Below are 25,334 nucleotides of genomic sequence, written 5' to 3' on the forward strand. Positions count from 1 at the left end.
CTTGCTTGACCCTTTTGTCCTTTTGAACCTGGTTTATGGTACTCCCTTGATGACAAACATTTTTTTTTTTTTTTGTGGGTTGATTTTCTTCTCAGAAATTGTTCAAGTGCCGGAAATTGTTATGCTTATTTAGTAAAATAAGCGACATACGCAACTATATAAAAACAAACAATTGTTAAAGACGTTTCGGCAGCAGGCGTTAAACGCAGAATGACGCGAAGGTGTCTGCCTAAGGTTATACGAAGGAGGTGCACCAAGGAGGCCTAGCAGTCGTTCCTATTTACTCGCATTATTTAAGTTTATGGAATTTAGCCATCAAGTCGGCACAGTAACTCACACACCCCCACCCCCAATTTACATGTTCCGACGCGGGTATATTACAATGCAAACAGGTTAACAGAGGTGACCGCAATCGCAATATGCAGGAAAAAAAAAACAGATTACGTATATCAATCATTAACTTAGTTATGGCTGTTGATATGCTTTGCAGTGGAATGAGGAATTGCACGAGCGTTTGCGAGCTCATTATAAAAAGATGCGCTTTTATTACTGTATTTACTTATTTTTATTTATTTTTTGTGCATCTTTCCAATTCGTCCAAGCTGGCAGCAACCGCCCTTTTCAGGAACAGAAAAACATCTACAGAACTGGCTACGAGGAAATATTGCGTATCAATGTCATTAAATCAGCGAGTCGCATTAGAAGAACACCTAATGGTGTTCTTTTGAATAAGTGTTTCATACTCAAACCACGACCCTCAAACCTTGTTATAACAGTAACACGAGAATAGACTTGGAGATGTGTAAACCGAACAGGAGACCTTCGGCTAACGTATAGTTTCTCACCGATATTAACCGAAGATTATTGTTATATTAAATCATATTTTATATAAAGCTTATCACACTTTTTCTTAAGAAAGTCTCAATGTTGAGAGGGAGAAGTCACTTTATCTTCGAGCAACAATATGTATTGTGGGCAAGAGCATCGTTTATCGTCGTCATCATCATCATCATCTGTTCTCAACCAAACTGACATTGTTAGTGGTAACAGAAAAAAAAAAGTCTCTTTACAGTCCTTTCATGGCGCTGTTATGATTGAATAGCGGAAACTAGTTTTATTCTCCAGTATATACATCTCGATGGATGGTCTAGAGGCTGTGGGCCTGATAATCCAGTTAAAATGACAACGTTGAGGCTGTACGGCCAGTAAACTTCAGGTTTCACCCCCATTATTCCCGTTATTCACACCATGGTACACCATTTATGCGGTATACCACGGTATAGCAAAAACACCCCATGCCGTGGGGTGCACTTTCGAGGAAGTTTCAAAATCAATCGAAAGCACTTGTCCAGAAATCGAAGAATGATACAGCACATATAGCCGTCAGGTTCTTCAATTCCTCCCGAGAAACGATCACAGCTTTGTGGTACAAAAGGCTATACAAACAAGAACGCTTTAAAATCAACACCAACGCCACTGACGAGCAGTGACGCAATAAGAGTGGGTGACGGAGCACGGAGCGACGACAGGAGGTTTGCGTCGCGTTTCTTTTTTTTCTTCTTCTTTTTCTTTGTCTGTTGCCTCAACTGAAATAGAATCTTCTGCTCCCTCTCTTTTATCGATGGCCGTCGTGTGTGTCGCTATCTTATAAATACTCGCCCTAGCTTCCTACCGCCCTGCCCTTTACAGATACCAATGGCAGTATGGACTTAGAAGCATGCGCCTGCCAGAGGGTTCGCAGGGCAACATGTCGCCACACTGCGCAGACAAACCTGACATGTAACATCGCAGTACCATTATTTTATTCCAGTATTCAAAATCAAGACCGTGGATGGGAGAGCCAGCGCCATCTAACAGCTGGAATAGACCCGCGCTGCAGGAGGTGATGAACTTTAACTAAAGATCACTTATGTATTATGTTTACGTGGAAGATTGTAGGAAAATTGTCGGTGCTCATTTCGTGTCCTCCATCAATGTGAACCGCACGGGTTCTAAGGCTTATATCCCACCTCGGACGCACGTCGACTCCGTTGCAGGCGTCACATCCTGCCCGCACCCGAAGGTACCGTTAAAGTTTGCGTTATGCCTAACAGGTTCGTTGCATAGCACCTCTCCGTTCTTGGCGCCGCACAGGAGGAAGCATCCGGCCATGAAGAGCAGCTTCTCCTTCTTCACGTGCTCGAACGCGGGCAGCCGCAAGTCATTCTCAAAAATTCGCAACAGCCACCACAATACATCCAGCGCTATCACTCTCGCTGCAACTTCCTCCCCTTTAACTTCAGGATTAGACGAGTTGCATGCCACCACGCTGTTCATTTCTTCGGACGCTTCGCCGGGGCTGGGCGTCAAATGCCAGTACACGCTTCTGGCTATCACGGAGCCCAGTGCTCCTAGGCCAACGGCGTCAGGGAGCCCGCTCTCGTACAAGGGAATACTGGCCATGAATGGCGGAAGGTGGAGGCTTTGACCGACACCTCTGTCCAGGTGATACGCAGCTGGATGGCCGCGTTCCTTTTGTAATGTAGCGTGCGCGTGCAAAAATGTGGTCCTCTGTAGGGCGGAATACGCCTTGGCGACACGCAGCCAGTTGCTGGAAAATAAGTTCCCCAGATCGCTCACTTGGCGGAAAATACTCTTCAGTCTATCAGCGTCACTGATGAGGGACTGATGGTAAAGTCCGATGTCCATGGATTCCAAGACGTCAACGGTCGCTGGCGAAACGTTGCCACGGATCAGCTGTAGGTAAGCGGCTTTTACATACGCTACAATTTCCGCAAGTCCAGATTGCTTATTTGAGCCTAGAGTATGGCGCGCGTACATGGGATACGCCGCCCATCCGAAATAGAGCTCCGTCAGTATGAGGCACCTGGAAGGCATGTCCTTCATGGCATCTTCTGCGCTGTCGTAAACGAGCTGGGCGGTTGAGAGACTCATGTACGGTGCGAGGTGCTCCGTGACCAGCCACCCAACGTACCAGTGAATGTAGTCGTCGCCATTGCGCGTCACCAGGTCGTCAAAGTCACGGAGATGCGCCGGATTACTGATGTAAACGTACTGAACTTTGTTTATAGGTATATTTAATTCCTCGATGAGCAGAATGGTCCAACGCTGAGTCGATATCCCCGGCGTGAGCTCCGCGAGACCTTCCACCGTGGTGTAGCTGACGTTGCTGATCGCTGCGTGTTTGCTCAGTGCTTCTAGCGTTTCATTCTCGATGTGTTCCAGTAGTTCGTAACTGCTCTGCTTGTTCTTCGTGGCAAAGAAATAGCTCAAAGCGTCGATGTATTCTCGGTACCTTCCTGACGCTTTCAACTTGTCCACCTTCGTCTTCAAGTTCAGCAGAGACGGTGTCACAGAAATGATTGGGTCGGGACCGACGTAGACCGTGTGAATGTTGACCAGGGTGTCCAGCCACAACTGGTTGTGAACCCTCACCATCAACCTCAACGGGTCAGGTCTTCGACTCTTGTCGGGCCAGATGATGTCGAACTGACGCAGGATCCTCCTGAACTCCACGACCTCGCCGGCGAGACTCGTGACAGCCGCGAAACAGGTGGAGAAGAACCGTGCAGCTTTCTGAAACGGGCTCTGGTTCGCGGAAGGTACGGGGGCGCTGCGCAGAGACGTTCGAACGCGCTCGTAGAATGCTCTCGAGTGGTTCTCGTAGACCGAGAGGCCGGGATGTTTGCGCGTCCAGCCGTCGCATACGTAGGAGTAGAAATTTGTGCAGGGGTTCGCCGTCCTGTTCAGCGAACTCCTCAGAATGCTAGAGTATTCCACGCACGGCGGGCTGGTGCAGACAGCGTAAGTAGATGCCCCCGTGGACACACGCGACGACGGCAAACTGAGGAACAGAGCAATGCCGAGTACGCCAAAGTAGAAGCAGCCAACGACTGCATAATGGCGGCGGGTCGTCGAGGTGGGAGCGGGCACAGTGGATGAGCTGATGCCGGGCACGGGGGTGAAGGAATCGGCAAGGACTTTTGACGAGCTCTGAAACAGTGTGAAGAGGTCCGTTGGTATCTAATTTTTGTTCCCTATATGGCAAGGGAACCACTTCTGCGCAAGACAATAGAGAACGTTTGTTCGCACAGCGCTCGGAAACGGCGTAAAATGTTGTCGAGACAGAAGTACACTCTTAGAAATGAACTTCACCGCATAGCATGCACCTAGCCAACCATCATCTCAAACGATATCGTTATCTGCTTTGGTTTGTCGAAAACGGGAGGCGTACGCCTTTTTTGTGACAATTATGAACGGCATAAGTGTCACAAAAAAGGCGTACGCCTCCCGTTTTCAACAAATCAGGGCAGATAACGATATCATTCGAGATGATAGTTGGCTAGGAGCGTGCTATGCGGTGAACTTCATTTTTAAGAGTGTACTGGCGTGTCCTCCTTGCTTTGCCCTTATGTCAATGACACATTTTGTAGAACTCCAGGACTCTCCCCGTTGATTTGTATTGAGCACTAATTCGCAAATAGTTTAGTGTGCGACACACCTATCGAGTTTATAATAAATCAACGGCTCACCCTTGTCCTCTAAGAAATACGTCATTGAGTAGAGAAAAGCTAATAGAACACGCGCGTACCGATCTTATGATGATAGTTTAGATTTTTCACGTGTCTTTTGCGAATGAAAGTCACCCATAGATTTCTGAAGAAGTGATTCCCCCTTAAACAAGTTGAGCTGCCTTGTATGAGGGCAAGAAGGGGGCTCAACGACTAATGCGCCATTGGAGATCCACGAATCCTTGTTCAAGCCTCTGTCGACCTTCCTACTTTATCCTTCTGTTACCGAACCCTCCGGTGGGCAAACGCGTGGACGACACCTCTGCGGCGTCGTTCATAATAATTGCCCTTGTGCAGTGGCGTATCTAGGGTGTGGCAGGTGTGGACAGGTGCCATGGGCGCCAGGTGAACAGGGGCGCCATTATGTGGTCGGGTGTGAATGTGCCAGGTCCGGCACTCAACCTGGCACATTCATAAATGATCTAAAGCACCCGCCATTAGAGAGGTTGTAGTGTGAAACCTAGTGCGGACCACACGAAAACGCATCCCCAAGGACATCATGTTAACCATGTTGCCATGGGCGCAGGTAGCTCTAGATACGCCACTGCGTGTTCTAGTCGTCTTCTGTAACGGATGACTTGGGAGCAACGAAGGGAAGGGTGCTACGCAAAGGGGTGTGTACTCTGAGCACGAGATACGAGCAGATACAGACACGAGCCTTTTTCACGTGCTTGCACGGTAAACAGACCCAACTCCGAAGCACAAAACGGTTCATGCTCTGTTTGTCTTTTTCATCAATAAACGCATTAGGGGTGTACTTTCGTATCGCAATAAATACAAAAATAAAACGCTTTTACGTAAAAGATGAACTAATTAGGAACGAAATTAAACAGGAATGACCCTCGTATATTGCGTGAAACGTATAAAAATTTAATTTTATCGCCGGTTTCTTGAAGGCGAGCCGCCATCTTTTCTGGGGGCCTTCAGATCTAACCCGCAGCACAGTCTCATGTCCGCACCCCCTAGTGCGTGCCTGGAAGGGGGGGGGGGGCTCCGCAAGACCCCCCCCCCCCCACAATCTGTCAATTCCAAATTGACCCAACCTCCCCAAAAGTGAGGTGATCTAGCCCAATTCAACGACCCTATAGCTTCTGCAAAGATGGCAAGTTTCGAAGCCGTTAGGCTTAGCATTAACATGATGCACTTCTATAGAAGTGCACCAGATGTGATGTTGTTGAAATGCATATTAAAAAAAGTTCTACTCCATAGAATCTTATAATTACTGCATTTTTAGATTCAGTATATGACCTTCTTTCACTTCTATTCAAGATCTACCTTCCAAGCGCTTTCACGAATTTTTGAAAACCAGCGGCCCTGATACGGAACTAAATCCAGCATTAGCGCAGTCTTTAAATTACGGATTGGAAAATATCTTACCGCATTCATGGTTCTGAGATGTGAAGACGATCGCCGTTCGATTGTCCTCAATAACAACACACCTTCTTTTTCCTCCTCACGGATACAAGCAAGTACACCACTGAGACACCAGCTGGCATTCAAGGGGGAAAAACTACTACTTCTTCTTCTTCTTCAGCCACAAAGGAAATGGCCCTTAGCCACAGAGGGCGATTGGCCAGGAGTATGAGAGGGGGGATAATAGTTCCAGGGGGACGGGGGTTCCGGGGGACGGGGGTTCTTCTTCAACAATCGCGACGCTTGGTTGCCCCGATATGCGGTTGATTTGGATTGGTGCATGAAAGAATAAAATGCGATCACAGTTTGTTATCATGTACTAAATCACGCAGAGCAACGGTATACAACAAACAGACCCACAACTGCGTGCTCTAAGATCATCGTATTTTTACTTGGGCGTTGGTGAGCAGGCCTTTTCGAAAGAAAGGCTTTCTATACGACATGGTCAGAGTACCCAACGAAGTCAGCACAGGTCGCGCAATCCTCCCGAATCTTCCTCATATAGGCGGGAGGAGCGCTCGGTAATATAAGGCCAGCCTTCTTCCATAATAGGGCACGTCCGACGAACTGCCTGCATTCAGTGCGTTTAATCTGTCGAAGGGTCTGGAAAATATCCGCTGATGCGTCCAGAAAGCGATGGTGACGTCTCTGGCCTTGTTCTGACCCCACAGAGTGAGGAGAAGTCGTAATGAATGGAAGAATCGACACTTCGATGGGTGCATCTGGCAGGTAGAATGTAGCCTGTTCATCTGTACACATAGGCAGTTATGGAATTGAGCATCATCCGGGCTTCACCCCGCTATTCCAAATCAAGGGTGTAAAGGGGATGCTCAAGGATAAAGGCTTAACAATGGAATGTCGGGTCCCCCTGAAGTCGGCCCAGAACGCACATTAGCCCCCCCCCCACCCCCCACTCCTTCCTGTTGTCCTCTTTGCGTCTGTTCACGACTGTACGCCACTAATGAAACGACCGACTGTTCGGATCCGTGGCCGTTTGGGCCCGAAATGGCGCTGCGCAAACTTCACCGCAACAGCCCTACAGTAAAAGATGGAAGACATTTGTAGACAAGGCCCACTTTATCACACCTGCCACCAGCTTTTGTCTTATAGCTACGCGCTTCCTGAATTCGAGAGCGACGCCTCCTCATTTCCCACAGTTCCATAAACTCCCAACACGCGAAAGTCTATCGTTTCGAAAGCCAAGAACGTTGCACGCGAATCCACCGTAGACGTATGGCTTCCGCGAAATACCCCGCTCGTGTGGCACTTCCATAATTACTTCTTTCAGAGAAAAATTATCTCTCGCGGGAGAAGATCTGCGAGTGAAAGGCGTGGAAGCCATGCGAACAGGTGCGTCTCATCCCGCACTTAATCGTATGGGTGTACAGAGAACCGCAGTGTAGGATACTGTCACTGCCATCTGGGCTATACGGAAAGAGTCTCTTACCCCTCCTTTCTTCGTTTCGTGGACATGAACGCCACCCACCAACTCCGCCTGATTCAAGAAACTACGTGTAAGGGTCCGCCAATCACAACCGTACTTTCAGCGGCCGTAGTCAACACCACGTAGAGACAAAGCCCGATCGTGCGAGTGGTGGTGGTGGTGATAGGGCTTGCCGTTGTCGGCCTCACGTATGTGGGCAACGTCACGACTCACGCCCTGGGGGAATGTGCGTCCTGGGCCGACTTCTAAGGGAACTGTGCCGACATATGTCTGAAAGCGTCTGAGGAAAACCCAGGAAAAACCCCAGACAGCACAGCCGGCACCGGGATTCGAACCCGGGTACCTCCCAGTCTCGACGTGACATGGCCAGCACGCTAACCACTGAGCCACCTGATTCAAGAAAGCCTGATCGCTGAAACTACGTGTATGGGTCCGCCAATCACAACCGTACTTTCAGCGGCCGTAGTCAACACCACGTAGAGACAAAACCCGATCGTGCGAGCGATGTGACGTAACAATTAAGATTCCGCCAATCACGACCATGCTTTAGGCGGCCGTAGCTATAGACGAGACGAGCCGTAATCAGCCGTATGGATAGCCACTGGATAGCCTGAGTTTCAAAATCGTCGTCGGCCATTGGTTGACTTCTATATGTCTTCGTGTGAGTGAGTGAGAGAAGCCATTAAGCAGGCTTTCTGTATCTGCTTCTGTATCAGGCTATGTAGACGAGCCGACATCAGCCGCATGGGCAGCCACTAATATAGCCACAGAATGACCGTGTTTGAAATCGTCTGCGTCGACTGGCTGTAGCAGACGACATCGCGACTCCAACTCCATATAGCGGAACCATCTCGCGTTGCTGAGTGGTTAGCGTGCTGGCCATGTCACGTCGAGCATTTCGTCTTTAGGGGTGTGTTGGGCTCTGCAAGGGAGTGTATTACATGCGTTCGACAAAATCTTGCGCAATCTCACACAATTTTATGAGCGTCTCCTCTGGATTTGGGTGCTGTTAAGAGGTGTAGGAGGGTCTGAATAAATCACTGCCGTGAGCTGCTTCTAGCAGCTTTTAGACCCGGGTTCCGCACTGTATCGTCAGTGAAATAAATTAATTTTAAAAAATTCGTGACTGTGAGGTAGCCGGGTTCGAATCCCGGAGCAGGCTGGGCTGTCTGTGATTTTCACACCACCACACATATGCTAGTAGTACTTTCAGTACATTGTGCTGCTTGAATCATGTGTCGTCTGTTTAGGCAAGGTCGTAGCAGAAAATTTCAGAAACGTTGACTGTGCTACAAGTGGGAAAACGGTGGTATAGTCACGAAGCGACACCGTGTCATCGACTACTTGAATTACTGTAATTGTCGATTGGCTGGCACCAGTCGCTTAGTGGAGACACTTTCCGCTACCAATGTTCAATTCAAAAGTTTTCGTCGCTCATGATTACAGTTGCGAACTAGCGCGTTGATTAAGTATTAACTTTTGTCAGTCAGGCCGTGTTTCCAAGGAAGCGACGCACTTAATATTTGAATCGTTCCTCCGGGATGCAAGAAGCCATTATTACTTAATGGGTTTGTGCTAGCTGGCGTGATGACGTCAGTAACAAATAGTTACATAGTGATGACAGCAATACGTCAAGTAAAGAGCCGTAACTAATATTTCGCTCTTTTTCATTCCACAGAGTGCACAGAGTTTAAATCCAAATTTCTGCAACAAAATATTGATCCGGGACACCATTCTACTTTCCCAACGTTGGTCGCGCTGTCTACCCGAATCACTAACAAAAAAAAAAAAATGTCGCGGAAAAATAGTACACAGAACAAATAGAAATTTATCTGAGTGTATCTCCATCTCCGCGTTTTGTTAGCGTGTTTTCCGTGTTAGCGCCGTGAAGCAACTATGGCTATGAGCGGCGTACAGACGTGGACAGATGGAGAGAGGACAGCAGGAAGGAGTGGGGGACAGAGGGGTTAGCATATGCGTCCTGGGCCGACTTCAGAGGAAACTGTGCCGACATTCGTCTGGGAAAGTCTTCGGAAAACCCAGGGAAAAACCTCAGACAGCACAGACCGGTGACGGGGTTCGAACCCGTGTCACCTCCCAGTCTCGGCGTGGAAAGCGATCATTCTAACCACTATGCCACGAGAGCTGGTACCAAGAAATGTACCTCCTATACGTAAAAAGCGCGCTTCAGGGAATGGGCGCTGCCATTAGTGCTGCCACCCCGTGGCAGTCACAGGTACTGTGCACGTGTGGATTGCCGTTTGCCGAGTTCCTTCGTTTCCCCGTGCGTGTGTGTTCGTTCATTTTCGTGTCCGTTCGTGTTCACTTCGTGCCCGTTCATTTTCTCACGCTCGGAAACCGGCGTAGAAAAGATATCGCATCTGCCGCAGCACACCTCACGTAGACCTCACGTGAACAACTGTGCATATATACCGCACGTGGAAGCAAGGAATCTTCCTTTTCCTTGGTCTTTCGAACGTTGGATCCCGACATATTCATCCCCAATATGCATCCCAACGGGAAGAGCGATTTTGGCAGTCCACCCCTGTTTGCGTCGTCGCTGGGAGCGAGGCTAAGGAGCGCACGGAGACTGGTGGTTTGAGAGTAACGCGACAAGGCCTATATACACAGAGGACGTCCCAGAGTTCACGATAAAGCATGATTTGCGCGGTAATTCGTAATAATAAACCTCCATTATGAAGCCGGGTAAGGTCCCCCCATTAACCGCTCCCTCCACGAGTCCCTAATGTCCCGAAGAAAAATGACAGGCGTATATACTTGCATAAACAACACCAGGTAGATTACGAGCTCTGCTGATTACTGGGGACGCACAACTCCGCTATTATTGCGCTTCCTATATGTGCTTAACGTAAAAGGTCTTCCTATATTCTCGGGGGGTCTTAAAAATATTGTTACCGATGAGACCTCGTGTGTCATGCGTTGGTGTTCTGCGTATTTCTTATATTTTACGATATGTTTTTATTATATTTTTATATGCCCAATTATGATGGCTGATATTCCTCATGATGTATCCCTTGGACTCGCAAAGATAACAAAAATAATGATAACGAAGGACAAAAGCAACAAAGACTAATATGGGATGGATATGAGATTGTATATGTGGGATGAAATAGGGTAGGGCCTCCCACAGCGTCTCATCACATCCTATGAACGTAAGTTCTTATCTTTCGTATCATTTAGTTCGTTGTAGTTTCTCTTTTTTTTTTTCGCTTTGATGACGTTTGCTGTTGAAATATTGGACACCCACGAAGCAAACAGGACGTAGACATACTTCATTCTATCCTGTTATCTATGTACGATAATTAGCGTGGCAGATTGTTACTTTTTTTAAAAAAATTCGAACAGCCGTATATGTATTATAGCTGTCGCCTTATAGGGCCAGCCGCAACGTGACGTGGTCACGTGACCTGGCACGTAACGGCCTCATAAAGGTCTAAAAAAAATCGGGTTTTCCGTAGCGAGACAGACTACAAAGACAATTACGATCATGATGGGTGACACCACAGAGTATTCATGTACCTCCCCACCCCACCCCACCCCACCCCCACTGAGGGTTGCCCTTCCACCAGTTCCCGTAGCATAGTAGGCGGGATGATGGCTTTCCACGACGACACTGGGAGGTGATTCGGGAGCCAGTCTCGGTTATGCGGTCTCGGCGTTTTCGGTGCCGAGAAGAAGAACAGTGTCTGTTCGAAATATCGGTAGCTGTCGTCCTGAAGCAATTCCCTTCAACCATCTACAGGAGTCGTTAGGCCATGCATGGAGCAGAACCCAGTCGCCATATATAGCGTCAGAACAAACGTCCACCGATGGAATCTGCCGTTGGATCCGAAAATGTATCGGTATACGCAGGGCCACCGTTTTCGTTTCGTGTCACATTTTCCATCTCACCTTTCGGTTCGCGTGGGAATTCGCCGTACATTTTATGCATGCAGGCCTCTTTCGAAAGACCGTTATGAAACGGGTCCTACACGCCACATATCACATGTTTCCATCGTAACGTGTTTTCAGGATCGACGACTTTCGTAAGTGCAATTGAGCTCCGCTTCAGTTTCCCTAGCACGACGACAGCTTTTCTTTACTTACTATTTTTTCTTTTCTTTTTTTTTTGGTACTAGCGCCGCGAAGCAGCGGTGTCTGTTAGCGATGTACGCGCGCGTGAACATTTGGGGAGAGGACAGTAGGGAAGGAGCGGGAGAATGTGCGTCCTGGGCCGACTTCAGGGGGACTGTGGCGACACCGGTTTTGAAAGTCATCCGGGAAAGTCATGGGAAACGTGAAAGCACACAAGCCGGTGGCAGAATTCGAACACACCACCTCCGCATTCACCGCAGCGTGACCGTTCAGCATGACCGTTCAGCATGACCGTTCAGCATGACCGTGAAGCTATCGCTGACGATCAGAATTATGTTACACTCACGCAGCCGTGCAGCCACCTTCTCTTCTTTGTCTTTTCGTTTTCTTTCCTTCTCTTCTTTGTCTTCTCCTTTTCTTTCCTACTTTTCCTTTGCTTTTCCTTTCCTTTCCTTTTCTTTCCCCGTTCTCCTTTTTCTTCTCGTCTTCTTTTCTTCCCCCATTTTCCGTTTTTTGGAATAGCAAGCCGACCTCCGTCTGGCTGACCTCTCCTTTCTTTTTTCTTAATAAACATATCCCCCCCACCCCCACCCCCGTGACGGTGATACGTATTTATTTTTCGTAAATCGCATTCGAGAAGTTCTATCGAATGATGGCGTGGTCCGTCCGAAAACAAATATATTGTTCGTGAGATTTCCCAACACCCGTTCCTGTTGTTTGTTTGATTGTTTTTAAGTAAAAAATAAAGTGGAGATTTTGGCCTCACTAATGTGAGGCCCGCAGCTCCACATCACTTGCACTAGTTACTTTGGTGGAAAAGTCCTTGAATGATGATGCCAATGAAGGTGAGCAGGAAGATGGCGATGATGATGCTGATGATGATGATTAGTTTCCAACAAGGTACGCATTTTGGAACGTTCATATTCTACTTTATTTTTTCGCATCAGAAAAAAACACACAAAATCACAAAATACAAAAAATACGTAAAACACTAACAAACATAAAACGTATACATAAAAATACATCACAAGATACATAAAATACATAAAACACTAACAAACATAAAACGTATACATAAAAATACATCACAAAATACATAAAGTACATAAAACACTAACAAACATAAAACGTATACATAAAAATACATCACAAGATACATAAAATACATAAAACACTAACAAACATAAAACGTATACATAAAAAATACATCACAAAATACAAAAATACATAAAACAATAGCAAACATAAAACATATACATAAAAAATACATCACGAAATACAAAAATACATAAAACACTAACAAACATAAAACGTATACATAAAAATACATCACAAAATACAAAAATACATAAAACACTAACAAACATAAAACGTATACATTAAAATACATCACAGAATACATAAAATACATAAAACACTAACAAACATAAAACGTATACATAAAAATACATAAAATACATAAAACACTAACAAACATAAAACATATACATAAAAAAATACCTCACAAAATAAAAAAAAAGAATACTACGTAGCAACGCGCGCTGCGGTCGCCAGCCACATGAGGACGTGTTGCCATGTCGGCTATTTCTTTGTGCTCCTCGAGATCTTTTTTTTATAACATCACATACGGATTTCTTCCACCTATATATACCCTGTGTGTCTATGCCCATTTATAGTGCACACCCTTCATCGCGCCCGTTGGAACCTGAATGCCGCCTGGAAGCTCTCTGCTTCTCGGCACTTCCATCTAATTTGAAAGGGAAGAATAACTTCCTGCCTTCCTTTTGTCAAATTCAGGCTCTGTCTTCTGACTATAAAAAGGTCGTCGGTCGAGTGGAAGTCTCGACGTACGTGGTTTGATGGAGATATAGAATTCGATATTCCACAATTTAAAAGGCACGCAAAGGCGAAAGGAAAGAATGTACGTGTAATATAAAAGACGGAAAGGAAGAAGGTGTGGGAAGGGAGAGAGGTGCCGATTTATACTCCGCGGATGTCACTCCTCTGCGTTGGCGGTGCCAAGAAAAGTCTTCAATCAACCAATCAAATAGAGTTTATTGTTGACAAAATAATATGCATGCAATATAGCAATATTATACAGATATATATATATATATATATATATATATATATATATATATATAAAGAAGGGGGAAAAGCCATTAAAAAAATAAGTAAATGATGCTAGACGTGTTTGAAATTCAAACTTACAGATTAAAATGGCTTCTATGGCTGCACGTAGAGAAACAGATACTCATTGAACGATGCGACAGCACCAGAGGACACGTGTTTCGCCGTGTTTGCGGCTCATCGGCCCTGGGTAGCTGCACATCGTTCGGGATTGGCAATATATATATATATATATATATATATATGCAATAATATACAGATGGAGGTCCTATAGTTAAAAACTATAACTTAAACTTAAACTTATGTTTCAAGTTCCGGACGATGACGATTTGATATAGCATTTCCTTCAGCTTAAAGCACAACTCCGTGCATTTTTCAGTTTCCCGTCAACAGACCAAGTTACGAAGAAATGTTTGGTATAGGGTGAGTATAGCCCAGTGGTGTGACCTGGGGACCAGTGAATGACGATTTTGGGGTTCAAAAGCAGAAATTATAAGCGAATCATTGACTGCCTGATGGCGTTATCACACGTATAGGGCTCCCTCTTGAAACAAGAGAGCTATAATTGGTGGTTTCAGATCATGTGATCATTGGCGGTAAAATGGCTACTAGCAGAGGGAGCGCCACACCTGCTCCCCAAGAAAATGAAAATAGTAAGGATAAGACGTTTGGCTTGTTGTCCAAAGTTGTAGGCTAAGAGAAGAAGAAGAAAAAACACACACACATTGAGGTCAGGTCATACACTCTTAAAAATGAACTTCACCGCATAGCACGTTCCTAGCCAACCATCGTCTCGAATGATATCGTTATCTGCCCTGATTTGTTGAAAACGGGGGGCGTACGCCTTTTCTGTGACAATTATGAACAGCATAAGTGTCACAAAATGGCGTACGCCTCTCGTTTTCAACAAATCAGGGCAGATAACGATATCATTCGAGATGATGGTTGGCTAGGAGCGTGCTATGCGGTGAAGTTCATTTTTAAGAGTGTAGAGGTTCTGTGTAAGGCTAAACTATAACGATGGTAATTAACTAGATTTATGTCGTTCATTCAGTTGGTGATACAGGTCTTCCCTCGTATTCATCAGCCAGACATTTTCTTTTTGTAATAAACATGCTGATAGATGATGCCAACCATCACACCGCATGACGACGTTCTCGTCCCTCATTCGTTGAAAACGGGAGGCGGAGCCTACTTTGTAGTCGTGATGCCGTACATAATGGATACATAATAGGCTCCGCCTCCCATTATCAACAAATCAGGAGCGAGAACGTGGGACGATGGTTGGCTAATAGCGGGCTATATGTGGTGAAGACACTGACCTATCAGATTCATCTATTCAAAAGGCGTCACAGCCGTCAAGTTAAAATCGCCGTATGGAGCCGGCACAATCGTCGGGATAGCTCGATAGAGTTCATAGCCCCTTCAAGCATCACACACACAAAAAAAAGAGACATATCGCAGTAAACGCAAATTTTGCGTACAGCAAGAATTTGAGAAACTACGAGCTGAAACCCACTTTAAAGGACGTTCGTATTGGGCTCCTTCAGAGAGCAGTCGAGTTCGTGAGCTTTTTTCGCGGCTCATTTAGGTTCGCAGGAAATCCGAGGAAATGGAGCAATATGTAACTAAGAACATATACTGCTAGCACTTACGAACGGCGTAGAGACTTTCTGGCGCCGACTTCCGTCTTGTTGTCGATAGACCGGCGAAACAAAGCCACCACAACGTTGCTGCGTGAGTCGAGCGTTTCCGCAATATTTGTGCGAACTCCCACAAGAGCATAATGAGGAGGAGAAGTGGGAGAGGCTCTCCTTTCGCCGACCATATCCTCTAAGGCCTCGTTCACATGACAAAGTTACTCCGGGCTTTCACACAGCGGTTTGTAGCAGATTCGTATGGCCGTTCTGTCAAATCTAACGCGTGTCCTCTTTTTGCCCGCTTTTCTTTATTTATTTTTTTTTGAAACGCCTATGCAATACATGGCCAAAGAAGAAAAAAAAAACGATTTGTTGCAGTTCTTTTTCTTTCTTTTTTTCTTTTAGACGGCAAGAGAAAAAATCGGGGAGGGGTGGCGTTGCTATCCCCGTGGTAGCGGTACGCGAGGCTTTGTGCGTATAATTTACTTCGGTGACTTTCGTGATGTTACGTGTGTTTAATGAATGGCTTTGACTGATAAGTTGTGTTGTCTATTATAGTATTGTATAGTATTGTCTATTATAGTCGTGTTCAAGCTAAGAACCGCATTGCCGGTGCATACTTTGCTCCCTGTATTTAACCACCAGAAGCGAACATATATGTTTCAAACGCTGTGTGTATTGCCCACTGACAATACACCGCATATCGAAAATATTTTGCACGGTGACTCCTGTTGTATAGCGTGACAGATAAACACAGGGTTTCGAGCCACGTTAGACGTCACCTCGTTGCTCCTTTAATATGAACGTAACCTCCGTCAAAAGGAGATACGACCCGAAGGAAAAACGAGTCATATCTCCTTTTGACGAAGGTTACGTTAATATTAAAGTAGCAGTGAGGTGACATTTAACGTCACTCGAAACCCACCTGTCAAGCTTTTCGCTGTGCGGTGTATTGTCAGTGAGCAATCAAACGTACAAAAACGGTCGCAGAAACAAGCCGCGGACGACCAACACAATCCTCGCGTGATGTAGGGCACGCGCCGCTTGAGCTATGCCGCATTCACGTCACGAGTCACGTGCCCTGGCACCGCGTTACGTCACGATGTTCTCTCGTTCTCCGATACTCTCTTTTCACGAGTGGAGGATATTTTAGAGGCCTGGCGCGCGCGCTCTAGCTCACAGTAGAGTCACTAAATAAGCTACGCTTCAGAGTACCGACACTGAGTTCCAGGAGCGAGCATACGCCATCTTGTTTCCGCGCCACGCTACCCATGCGCACGCGCCCTGCGCCCGTCAGAGCCATTTATAGGGAGAGTTTGGCCATTGTTTGATCTTTTGCCGCCTCATAGGTGGAGCCTATTTTGACGTCAGAGTCATCGTTGCGCCGCCCTCAAAGCCTGAATCCGAGCGGAATCCGCTTATCAGCCATCTAGCCCGCGCCATATTGATGCTCTCCGCCAGCTGGTCGGTAGCTTCGTGGTCGCATTGAATGTAATCTACAGGAATAACCGGCTTATGACCCACCGGCCCCAGGGATAAGGGGGGGGGGGGGGGGCTTTGTTGTCGAACTGAAACAGTTCAAGGACGAAAGGCTTTCGAAGCAAGAAGTCGCACGTGTCTTCTCTCCTTGGATTGTAAACAACGATCAGCATCAATATGGCGTCGGCGACCGCTTGACGACTGGATAACAATGGAGTGCGACGAGGGAGGTCGTTCAGCCGTGACGTCGCATGACGCGCTTTAAGTGAGGCTCCTCCTAATGGCCAAACTCTCTCTATAAACGGCTCTGGCGCCCGTTACCGAACGATGCCATCTATCGTGCGCGGGTGAAATGTTCCTTTCGTTTACAAGCAGCAGTTGACGGCCTTGAGCTCGCTTTGACGTCTTCGGGACGCTCTGGTTGACGATACATGGATTATCGCACAACAAACATACACGCTTCTCTCTCCCACAGGGAGCATTATGTTAGCCGCGCCTTTGATCCTCAAATGAGATGGTACCGGTGTGGTGCGGAAACAAGATGGCGCTCCTGCTCTCCCTTGGAGATATCAGTGTCGATACTCTGAAGCGAAGCATATTTAGTGACTCTAGCTCACGGTGCTCTTGTCGTTCTTCCGCAGGAGGTCATTTTATTCGGTGCAGAACGCGCCACGGCAATAAAAAAACAAAAACAAAAAAACTGTGGGTCACCTCAGTGCTCCTTTAAATGTGAGAAGAATGTAATATAAACTATCTACGGTCAGCGCCGGAGCTGCCATTCTTGGGTTGAACACGACTATAGTTGGTGGTGGTGGTGGTGATAGGGCTTGCCGTTGTCGGCCTCACGTATGTGGGCAACGTCACGACTCACGCCCTGGGGGAATGTGCGTCCTGGGCCGACTTCTAACACGACTATAGTTGAACTGTGCTAAAACAGCTGAAGAACCATTCGCGGACGACGTTGGCGGTCGGTCGCGTGGTGATCGAGAGCGTTTAAGAAGACGAAATTACTGCGAGAGCCGTAGACGTCGAAGGTCGCTCCGCAGGGTTTCTGGTTCAGTGCTCTGGGAACACGCTATGCTCCGCAACGTCAAAACGCCACGTGAAATTTCTTAAAAGTATATAGCAACCTCGCAAACGCTGCGAAAGAATCAATTATTCGTAAAAAAATAAAAATAAAAAAAAGCCTGTAATGTCACAGACGTGGTTGACCCTATCGAAAGGCTTAAATATCGTTGCCGACATTTACGGCTCAATATCAATTATCGGAAAACGTCCCACACTTCTAAATGTAACGTATAGAGCAGACATCGTTAAGTGTCGTTTACCTTTGGGTAAACATAGGGCCATTAATTACGAAACTGCAGGGTAACTTGATAACGCGGACGTGCTTAATAATGATTTCGTAAGAGGACACGCCTTCTGCTGCGAGCTTTAAATTGCGTGTAATAGCTCTTGCTTACGTGAACGGTAAACAGTAAACCGACCTTCTTTTTCCTCTATCGCATTAGTTATGTACTCCGATACATCGTTTTTCCTGCGTTACATCGCAGTGAAGATTATGTACCAACTGCCCAGCCTCCAGACTTTGTGGATACCGTATTTTGTGACCTTACGCTGAGTTTTATTTATTTATTTATTTATAAATACCCCAAGGCATTACATGAGGGAGGGAGGGGGAGTGCAGCATACATAAGAAAGATGCTTAACAGTTAAATATGGTTCAATACAGCAGTGATCAGCGTAACATCAACGGGGGGAAATATGTTTAATGCAAAGTGAAAAAAAGAGAAGGGACAGGTTAGCCACGATGTGGACTTGCTATTCCCTAAAGCTTTCAAGCAAACAAAAGAAGATACAAACAGCTGGGATACAGAAAATTATGAAAAATACAGAAGAAACAGCTCCTTCACTAATCGTTGCGCATGGGACGTATCAGAGAACGGTCATCAACGGTCACCAATTATTAGTATCAGTTATCAGTAACAGCGTTAAGAAATATACATTACAAAAAGACAGCAATCGGCGGTGATACGTACGTAAGGCAACTCGGAGCAGCAAAAATAAAAAAGAACAAAAAGAAACAGATAGAAAAGAAGGGACTTATACGCGCTATTTGAAGAGCCTACATCAACGTTATCATACACGTTGTTTCGAATACACGGTGAAAATATAATTGAACAGAACATTCAGAAGCACGTGTACAACAACAACAACAACAACAAAAACAGCGGTGCAACGCAGTGAAAAGTACATGGTGCTACAGTTAGGGGGGGGGGGGATATAGGTTTATTGCAAAAAAAAAAAAACACGAAAGAAGGGAGAGGTTAGCCTGGCTACAGTTAGGTGTGGTATGTAAAGTGATCGGATACCGGTTGGTGGAATGTCTCATGATTTTGAATAAGCGCAAGCGCGGTGAGACCCTCTACCCCGTTATCTCTAGAGTCTAGACCCTTAAACTACCTTATTTTATTTCCGTACGGTTCTTTTCCTTTTCTTTTATTTTTTTTTTATACAAGAGGTTCTTGTTGTTTTTGTCTATTTGCTTTCAAACCAACTGGTTTCGTTTTTGAACAAATAATAAACGGCTGGCGGTGTTGCGCGCGTGGCGGAGTTTTTTTCCGCTCTTGCTCGTGCTGCACGGTCAGTGAACGGAACTCGGTAGATAACGGCCATTTCCCCGAGGATGAAGAAGAAGAAGAACTCGGTCGGAGCTGTCGTCTAACAGTTCTAACCGTCATTTTCGGCTCGCGACGGGCTCTGATGATATCCTACATACATTATATGTGAAGGAAATGGAGACGACGTGGTCCAGACCGGTTATTCGATTCGTACTCTTATCATGCTGTTTCAATCAAATAAATGTTTCAATCTCTTTAAACACTTATCTTTTATCATGCTGCGATGTCAGACAAGTAAACGGCTCTGTAACAACAGCTATAGCGCACGACTACGGTTTATAAATGTTACAATAATAAGTTGCGATAATCCGTTTGTTTGCAGAAATCTCAAAGGACTTGAGGAATTGTACTTAATTCGTAATTTCGCTAAGGAAACGTACTTGTGCGGACAATGTCAACCGGTGCAACAGACGCTAGAATACACCGTGCAGCAACAACGAAGTTTATGCTCCCGCAGCTAGGTGGTGGTGGTGGTGGTGGTGGTGGTGGTGATGATGATGATGATGATGATGAAAGGGCTCGCCGTTGTCGGCCTCACACAGGTGGGCAACGTCACGACTGACGCCCTGGGGGAATGTGCGTCCTGGGCCGACTTCTAAGGGAACTGTGCCGACATATGTCTGAAAGCGTCTGAGGAAAACCCAGGAAAAACCCCAGACAGCACAGCCGGCACCGGGATTCGAACCCGGGTACCTCCCAGTCCCTGCAGCTACTTTTCATGAAAGCAGTACACTGTTCCAATGAAATCTCCTCAGCGTTGGAGAACACCTAAATCAGTCTAGACTTCATCTTTCATCTTCATGTTTTTTTCTTTTATCTGTCATCATCATCATCATCATCATTCATCTTACGGACAACCTCGAAGCCTTCTTTCTCGTATAATTAATTAACCATAGTATATGCATCACACAGTGCGGCATTGCGCATATTGGTGATGGTGGTGGTGAACAAAGATGTGCATTAATTAATTCATTTACTTACTTTATTTACCCACAGAGTATGCATCACTGAAAGTGGGAGTAACAAACAATAACAGTGACAATAGCAAACAACAAACATTGCGGATGTCACACCATACAGTAACATACACACAAATTACAAACCCTGGTCACATACGCGTATGTATCACATGGCTGGTTATGAATTCACGAATTCAGCCGCCTCAATCAAGCGCGGAAGCCTTACGAGAATTCAATCTCAAGAAACATTCTCCGAATCACGGAGAAACAACGGCGTATAATCGGTGTATTATTTTCTCTCACGTATTCAGCCCAGGTGGATGGAACGCTCACGTCCATATACATCACATATTCCCGTGTACCTGTTAAGGAATGCGTGCTCCGCGTTTTTCTTCAGGTATTGACCGGCTCGGATCGTGGCTTCGATTACATCACGTAACAGGCGCGCTACCGAAGGACGTGATCCGCGCACTTTATAAGTCCCCCCCCCTCCCCTACCTCTCCCTCTCTTTGCAAAACGAGTAATATCACGTAGCACAGTATAGGCACAGACAGGTCTGAGCGTTGTTTCGGTATAGCTGCTTTGTTAGCATATATTCCTGGTTAATATAGCTCCAAGTGGGCGCAACGGTAATGAAATCATGTACTGCGGAAAGATCAGCAGGCATTTTTTTTTTTTATTGTTTCCGTTTCCATCTAACAAAAGATGGCGGTGGCCCCGAAAAAAGAAAAAAAGCTACAACAAAGTAGCGTCAGGGCATCCCGGGGCCCGCACTGACACTAGGCAGCACTATAATTAAGGCGCAGAAGTACAGTAAAGTTAAATGCGCAAGAATCTAACACACAATAACCTACGCTACATATTCTCATACCCATAAACTTTCTGTAATAAGTAGAAATATGACACAGGAGAATAGTGAAAAGAAAAAATGATAAAATAAAAGCACTCAATACAGCTCACTAAGTAAAGGAAAAAATCATGCAAAATTTACTGCAATACCCATACACTTTCTGTAGTAAATAGAAACAGGAGAACAGTGAAAAGAAAAAAATGATAAAATAGAAGTACTCAATACAGCACACTAAGTAGAGGAAAAATCACAAAAAAATTTACTACAATTGTTTTAGGATTGAGTTTAAGAAGGAATTTAATTATATAATTTAAATATATATTTAATTATTATATTATATAATATAGTATTATTATTTATTATATATTAATTTATATATATTATAATTAGAAGGAATATAATTATATATATATATTATTTAATTACAAATTGGAATTGGAAAAGAAAGAAAAATATGAAGACGTTAGTCCCGACCCAGTCAGAACTGGCTACTCTAAAACGCGTTTGCGGGTGGAAAAATACAGCCAGAAAAAAAAAGAGAAGAAACAAATAAACAAGAAAGAGGTAGAGTTGTTGAAGCAGGAGAAAGCATAAAGGAAACGGGGGAAAGGAAAGGGGGAGACGTTAGGCACAGAGAGAGAGAGAGAAATACATGATGACGATGATATGGGGGGCGTGTTAGGCATAGAGAAACATTCACTGGTTCGTAATGTCAGATACCGCGGTGTGACAGAAGTTGCCACAGAGTGTGTCAAGCAGGTTCGAAGCGTAAGGAAGTCCACAAGAGCACGCAGTGCCGTCACCTGGTGATGGGCAGGCCAGCAGCCGGGAACCCTCCCGACGGAGAAAGCGCGATTGTTCACGGAACTTCCGACTGGGCGGTCTGTATAGACCTCTCCCTGTTTGTAAACAAATGACGTCATAGTGTTCGACAGCGCCACGAGTTTGGTAGAGTTGAACTACAGTCACTATATAAGCTTATATAGTGACTGTAAGTTGAACTATGTTCAAAGCTAGTGGCGAACAAGGTCGCGCCCGAAAGCCACGGTCTTGAGGGGATTACGATGGCCTCTGAAAGGGACGCGACCTTCGGTCCTAGTTTCCTTTCAATAGGAGGCAGCGAACAAATGCCCTTTCCTGGAACCCAGCTCTCCCCCTTCCGATCTGTTTTGGTTTCAGTCTCTCTACCAACGTCATGATGACGTCTCTCGGGCAGAGGTTTATTGAGGGCAGGCCTCGATAACATGATCTGTGTCTTCCAATACCCCACACTCACAACAATTCGGTGAGGAAACCTTCCCGAGTTTAAATAGGAGGCGTATATGCAGCAGAAGGCAAATGGTAACGTGCGCAGCATATACTATCGCGTAGCAGTATAGAAAGTTGTTCAACTATCTCTCAACTCTCTATGCAAAGCATTGACAAGCGGCCGTTCAACCTAGCGAAGATCCTCGGTCCGTGGTCGAACGCTGCCCACCAGACGCAGGGCCTTCGTCTTCTGGCGGAGTACTTGTGCTCCACCGGTCTGGCGACGGCTCTTTGAAAGCCCCATCATCATCCCTTCATCCTCCCCCAACGCGAAATAGGGCAGTGTACCGCCTCAGCGGCGGTGAATCGCCCACCCCATCACCATCCAATGTATGTATGTATGTATGTGTGTGTGTGTGTGTGTGTGTGTGTGCGTGTGTGCGTGTGTGCGCGTGTGTGCGTGTGTGCGCGTGTGTGCGTGCGTGCGTGCGTGTGTGTGTGTGTGTGTGTGTTCAACTATCGCTGCTCTGGTAGACCAGAAGTCTATATCTGCAGCAGCGTATACAGATGACGCATCCAGAAATGGCAAGTTGCCTCGGCGTTCGTCATACCATCCGAAGGCCTAGTGCAAGGACGATGCCTTTTGCATCCAACCTCGTCAACAACTGCAGAACTCTATGCCATCATTTTCTTTCTGCAGCACATCGTTGATTTTGCCCCTCTGGAATGGCCAGTGTTCACCGACTCAAAATCTGTACTCCAAGCTATATTGAAAATTCTGGCATACGAGGCTCATCCGCACCCCTAGTGACGGATGTGTTAATGGCTTGCCACCTTGTGTAAAACGCAGGGCGCAGGACTGTTCTCCAGTGAGTTCCATGCCCATTGTGGTGTCGTGGGGAATGAACAGGCCGACAGCGCCGCAGAAGCAGCACACTATAGTCTCGGGGACGCACTAGTATTGCCCTGTTGAGAGGAGACCGTCGTTCCATTCTTCGACTTCTCGTGACACCCCTGGCTTCCCGCCAATGGACAACTGACGTTCTTCCCCCATCTATGCTGGGAAGAGTTGATCCAACGCTCGCCTTCCGCATGCCACGAAACATCTCTCGTCAAGATGCTGCATTAATTCATCGAATGCTATTCGATGTGGCCTTTACAGCTCAGTGGCGTTACCGCTTGAGACATGTTCACTCTCCTGGCTGCTCTAACTGCGGTGCTGTAGAAGATCTAGGGCACATTCTTCTTCATTGCCCCCCACTACCAACCTTCCCGAATCACACTCTCCGGGTCTCTTAAAGTGACAGTCCGGTCGAAAACATAGGTCTGGGAAACACCGCCTTATGATTTCTAATACTCCTCACAACAACTGTGCAAAATATTTCAGAAGAAATCGTATCGCACGCTTTATAATCGGCTTTTTTCTATGCCGCACTTGGTCCCGAGTAAAGGCCGCAGCGAGCTCTCGCGTGACGTGCATAAGAGCAATGCCGCACGTGACTTGCGCATGCCTGTTTGCGCGATAGTTGATTGTTGCGTGCTAGCATTTGTCCATTATGATGTTTTTGAGTAGCAATCACGCGTTATGTAGACTAAAATGCAGCGTAGCGTCAATGTAAACACAGGTATCACGACGTAGTCTTCTGTTCAGTACACTCATAGACAAGAACACCTCCCTGCATTCCCAGCAACGGCGCAGTCCTCCGCTCCACTTTGTCCATTGGGGACGTCATGCTCACGTGGCGGCTGACGTACATAGAGGATCCTTGGGGCAAGGAGTATGCGAGGGAGAAAAACGAAACCGGATGTCTTCAGAGGAGTATTTTTTATTCGATATCTCGAAAACCACGCCATTTTGTGAGCTGAAACTTTCCACCTAGCATGTAAGCCTCAGTGGCAGTTGGAAAAAATCAACTTCCGGTTTTCCCGGACTGTCCCTTTCATCAGCTGGGCTCTCACCCCGTCTCTCCATCAAAATTGCTTGGTCCCTGGCTAAATCCAGCCCATCAACGCTCTGCCCTCAGAGCTCGTTTGACCATTCTGGACACCATCGGACTTCGATCTTCATTGTGAAGGGGCTCCTTATTCCATCCCCCACATCACCAACAGCATTGGGGGTAGCGTATCGCCCCCTGGCGACGAAACTCTCCATTCATCATCTCACAATAACGTTGTCGTTCAACTGTCAACAGAAAGTTGATTTTTTTTTTTTTTGAATTCCAATGGCAGATTCGGTGCGTTTCCAGAGCAAGTTTTGTTGCTCCGCCGAGAGCAAGTCTGTTCGATTGACAGATTGGGAACAGTTCTGGAGTCTTCCAATGGGAGCTTCGGAGCGGCATTCGAGCCAAGGTCGCTCCAGGGAGCAACCCAGACTGCTCCGTCAAGGAACCAACCACCAAGGAAGATTGGCCAGGGCTAAACTCCAAGTTGGGCGCAAGTGTTCCAGTCGCAGACTCGGATCACTTGCTCTATGCCAGATCAAGCCGCTCCACTGCGGAGTGTGCCATTTGCTCCGACTCTGCCATTGGAATTCAACATTTGTCATACGTTCTGCGTTAGCATCGTGAATCGACTATGGCTATGGGAATAGCAAGCCGGCGTGCTGCATGGCTGACCTTTCCCCTTTGTTTTTTTCTTATTTTTTCTTATTTTTTTCTGCCAATAAATCTCCCACCCCCCCTCCCTATGGCTATGCGCGGCGTACATACATTGACTAATGGAGAGACGATAGCCGGAAGGAGTGAAATATAGAGGTATCAGTTTGCGTTCTGGGCTTTGCGTCTGCGCTACTACCGCTTGTGCTGTCTGAGGTTTTCCCTCGGG

At 46.3% G+C, this 25,334-nt stretch overlaps 2 protein-coding genes across 4 annotated transcripts in view; one reads left to right on the forward strand and one right to left on the reverse strand.

The window, feature by feature from the left end:
* LOC135387849 (uncharacterized) overlaps positions 1–25,334 on the forward strand; it is a 383,829-nt gene that overhangs the window by 272,947 nt on the left and 85,548 nt on the right. The gene's annotated exons all lie outside the window — the stretch shown is intronic.
* On the reverse strand, positions 1,792–6,054 carry LOC135389824 (neprilysin-1-like). The gene is made up of 2 exons (XM_064619855.1): positions 5,949–6,054; positions 1,792–3,993 (listed from the first exon to the last, which is right to left on the reverse strand). Exons 1-2 carry the CDS (start codon positions 5,955–5,957, stop codon positions 1,999–2,001), a joined length of 2,004 nt encoding a protein of 667 aa, XP_064475925.1. The 5' UTR covers positions 5,958–6,054; the 3' UTR covers positions 1,792–1,998.

This window comes from Ornithodoros turicata, chromosome 3, assembly GCF_037126465.1.
Source record: "Ornithodoros turicata isolate Travis chromosome 3, ASM3712646v1, whole genome shotgun sequence".
NCBI classification, from domain to species: Eukaryota; Metazoa; Arthropoda; class Arachnida; order Ixodida; family Argasidae; genus Ornithodoros; species Ornithodoros turicata.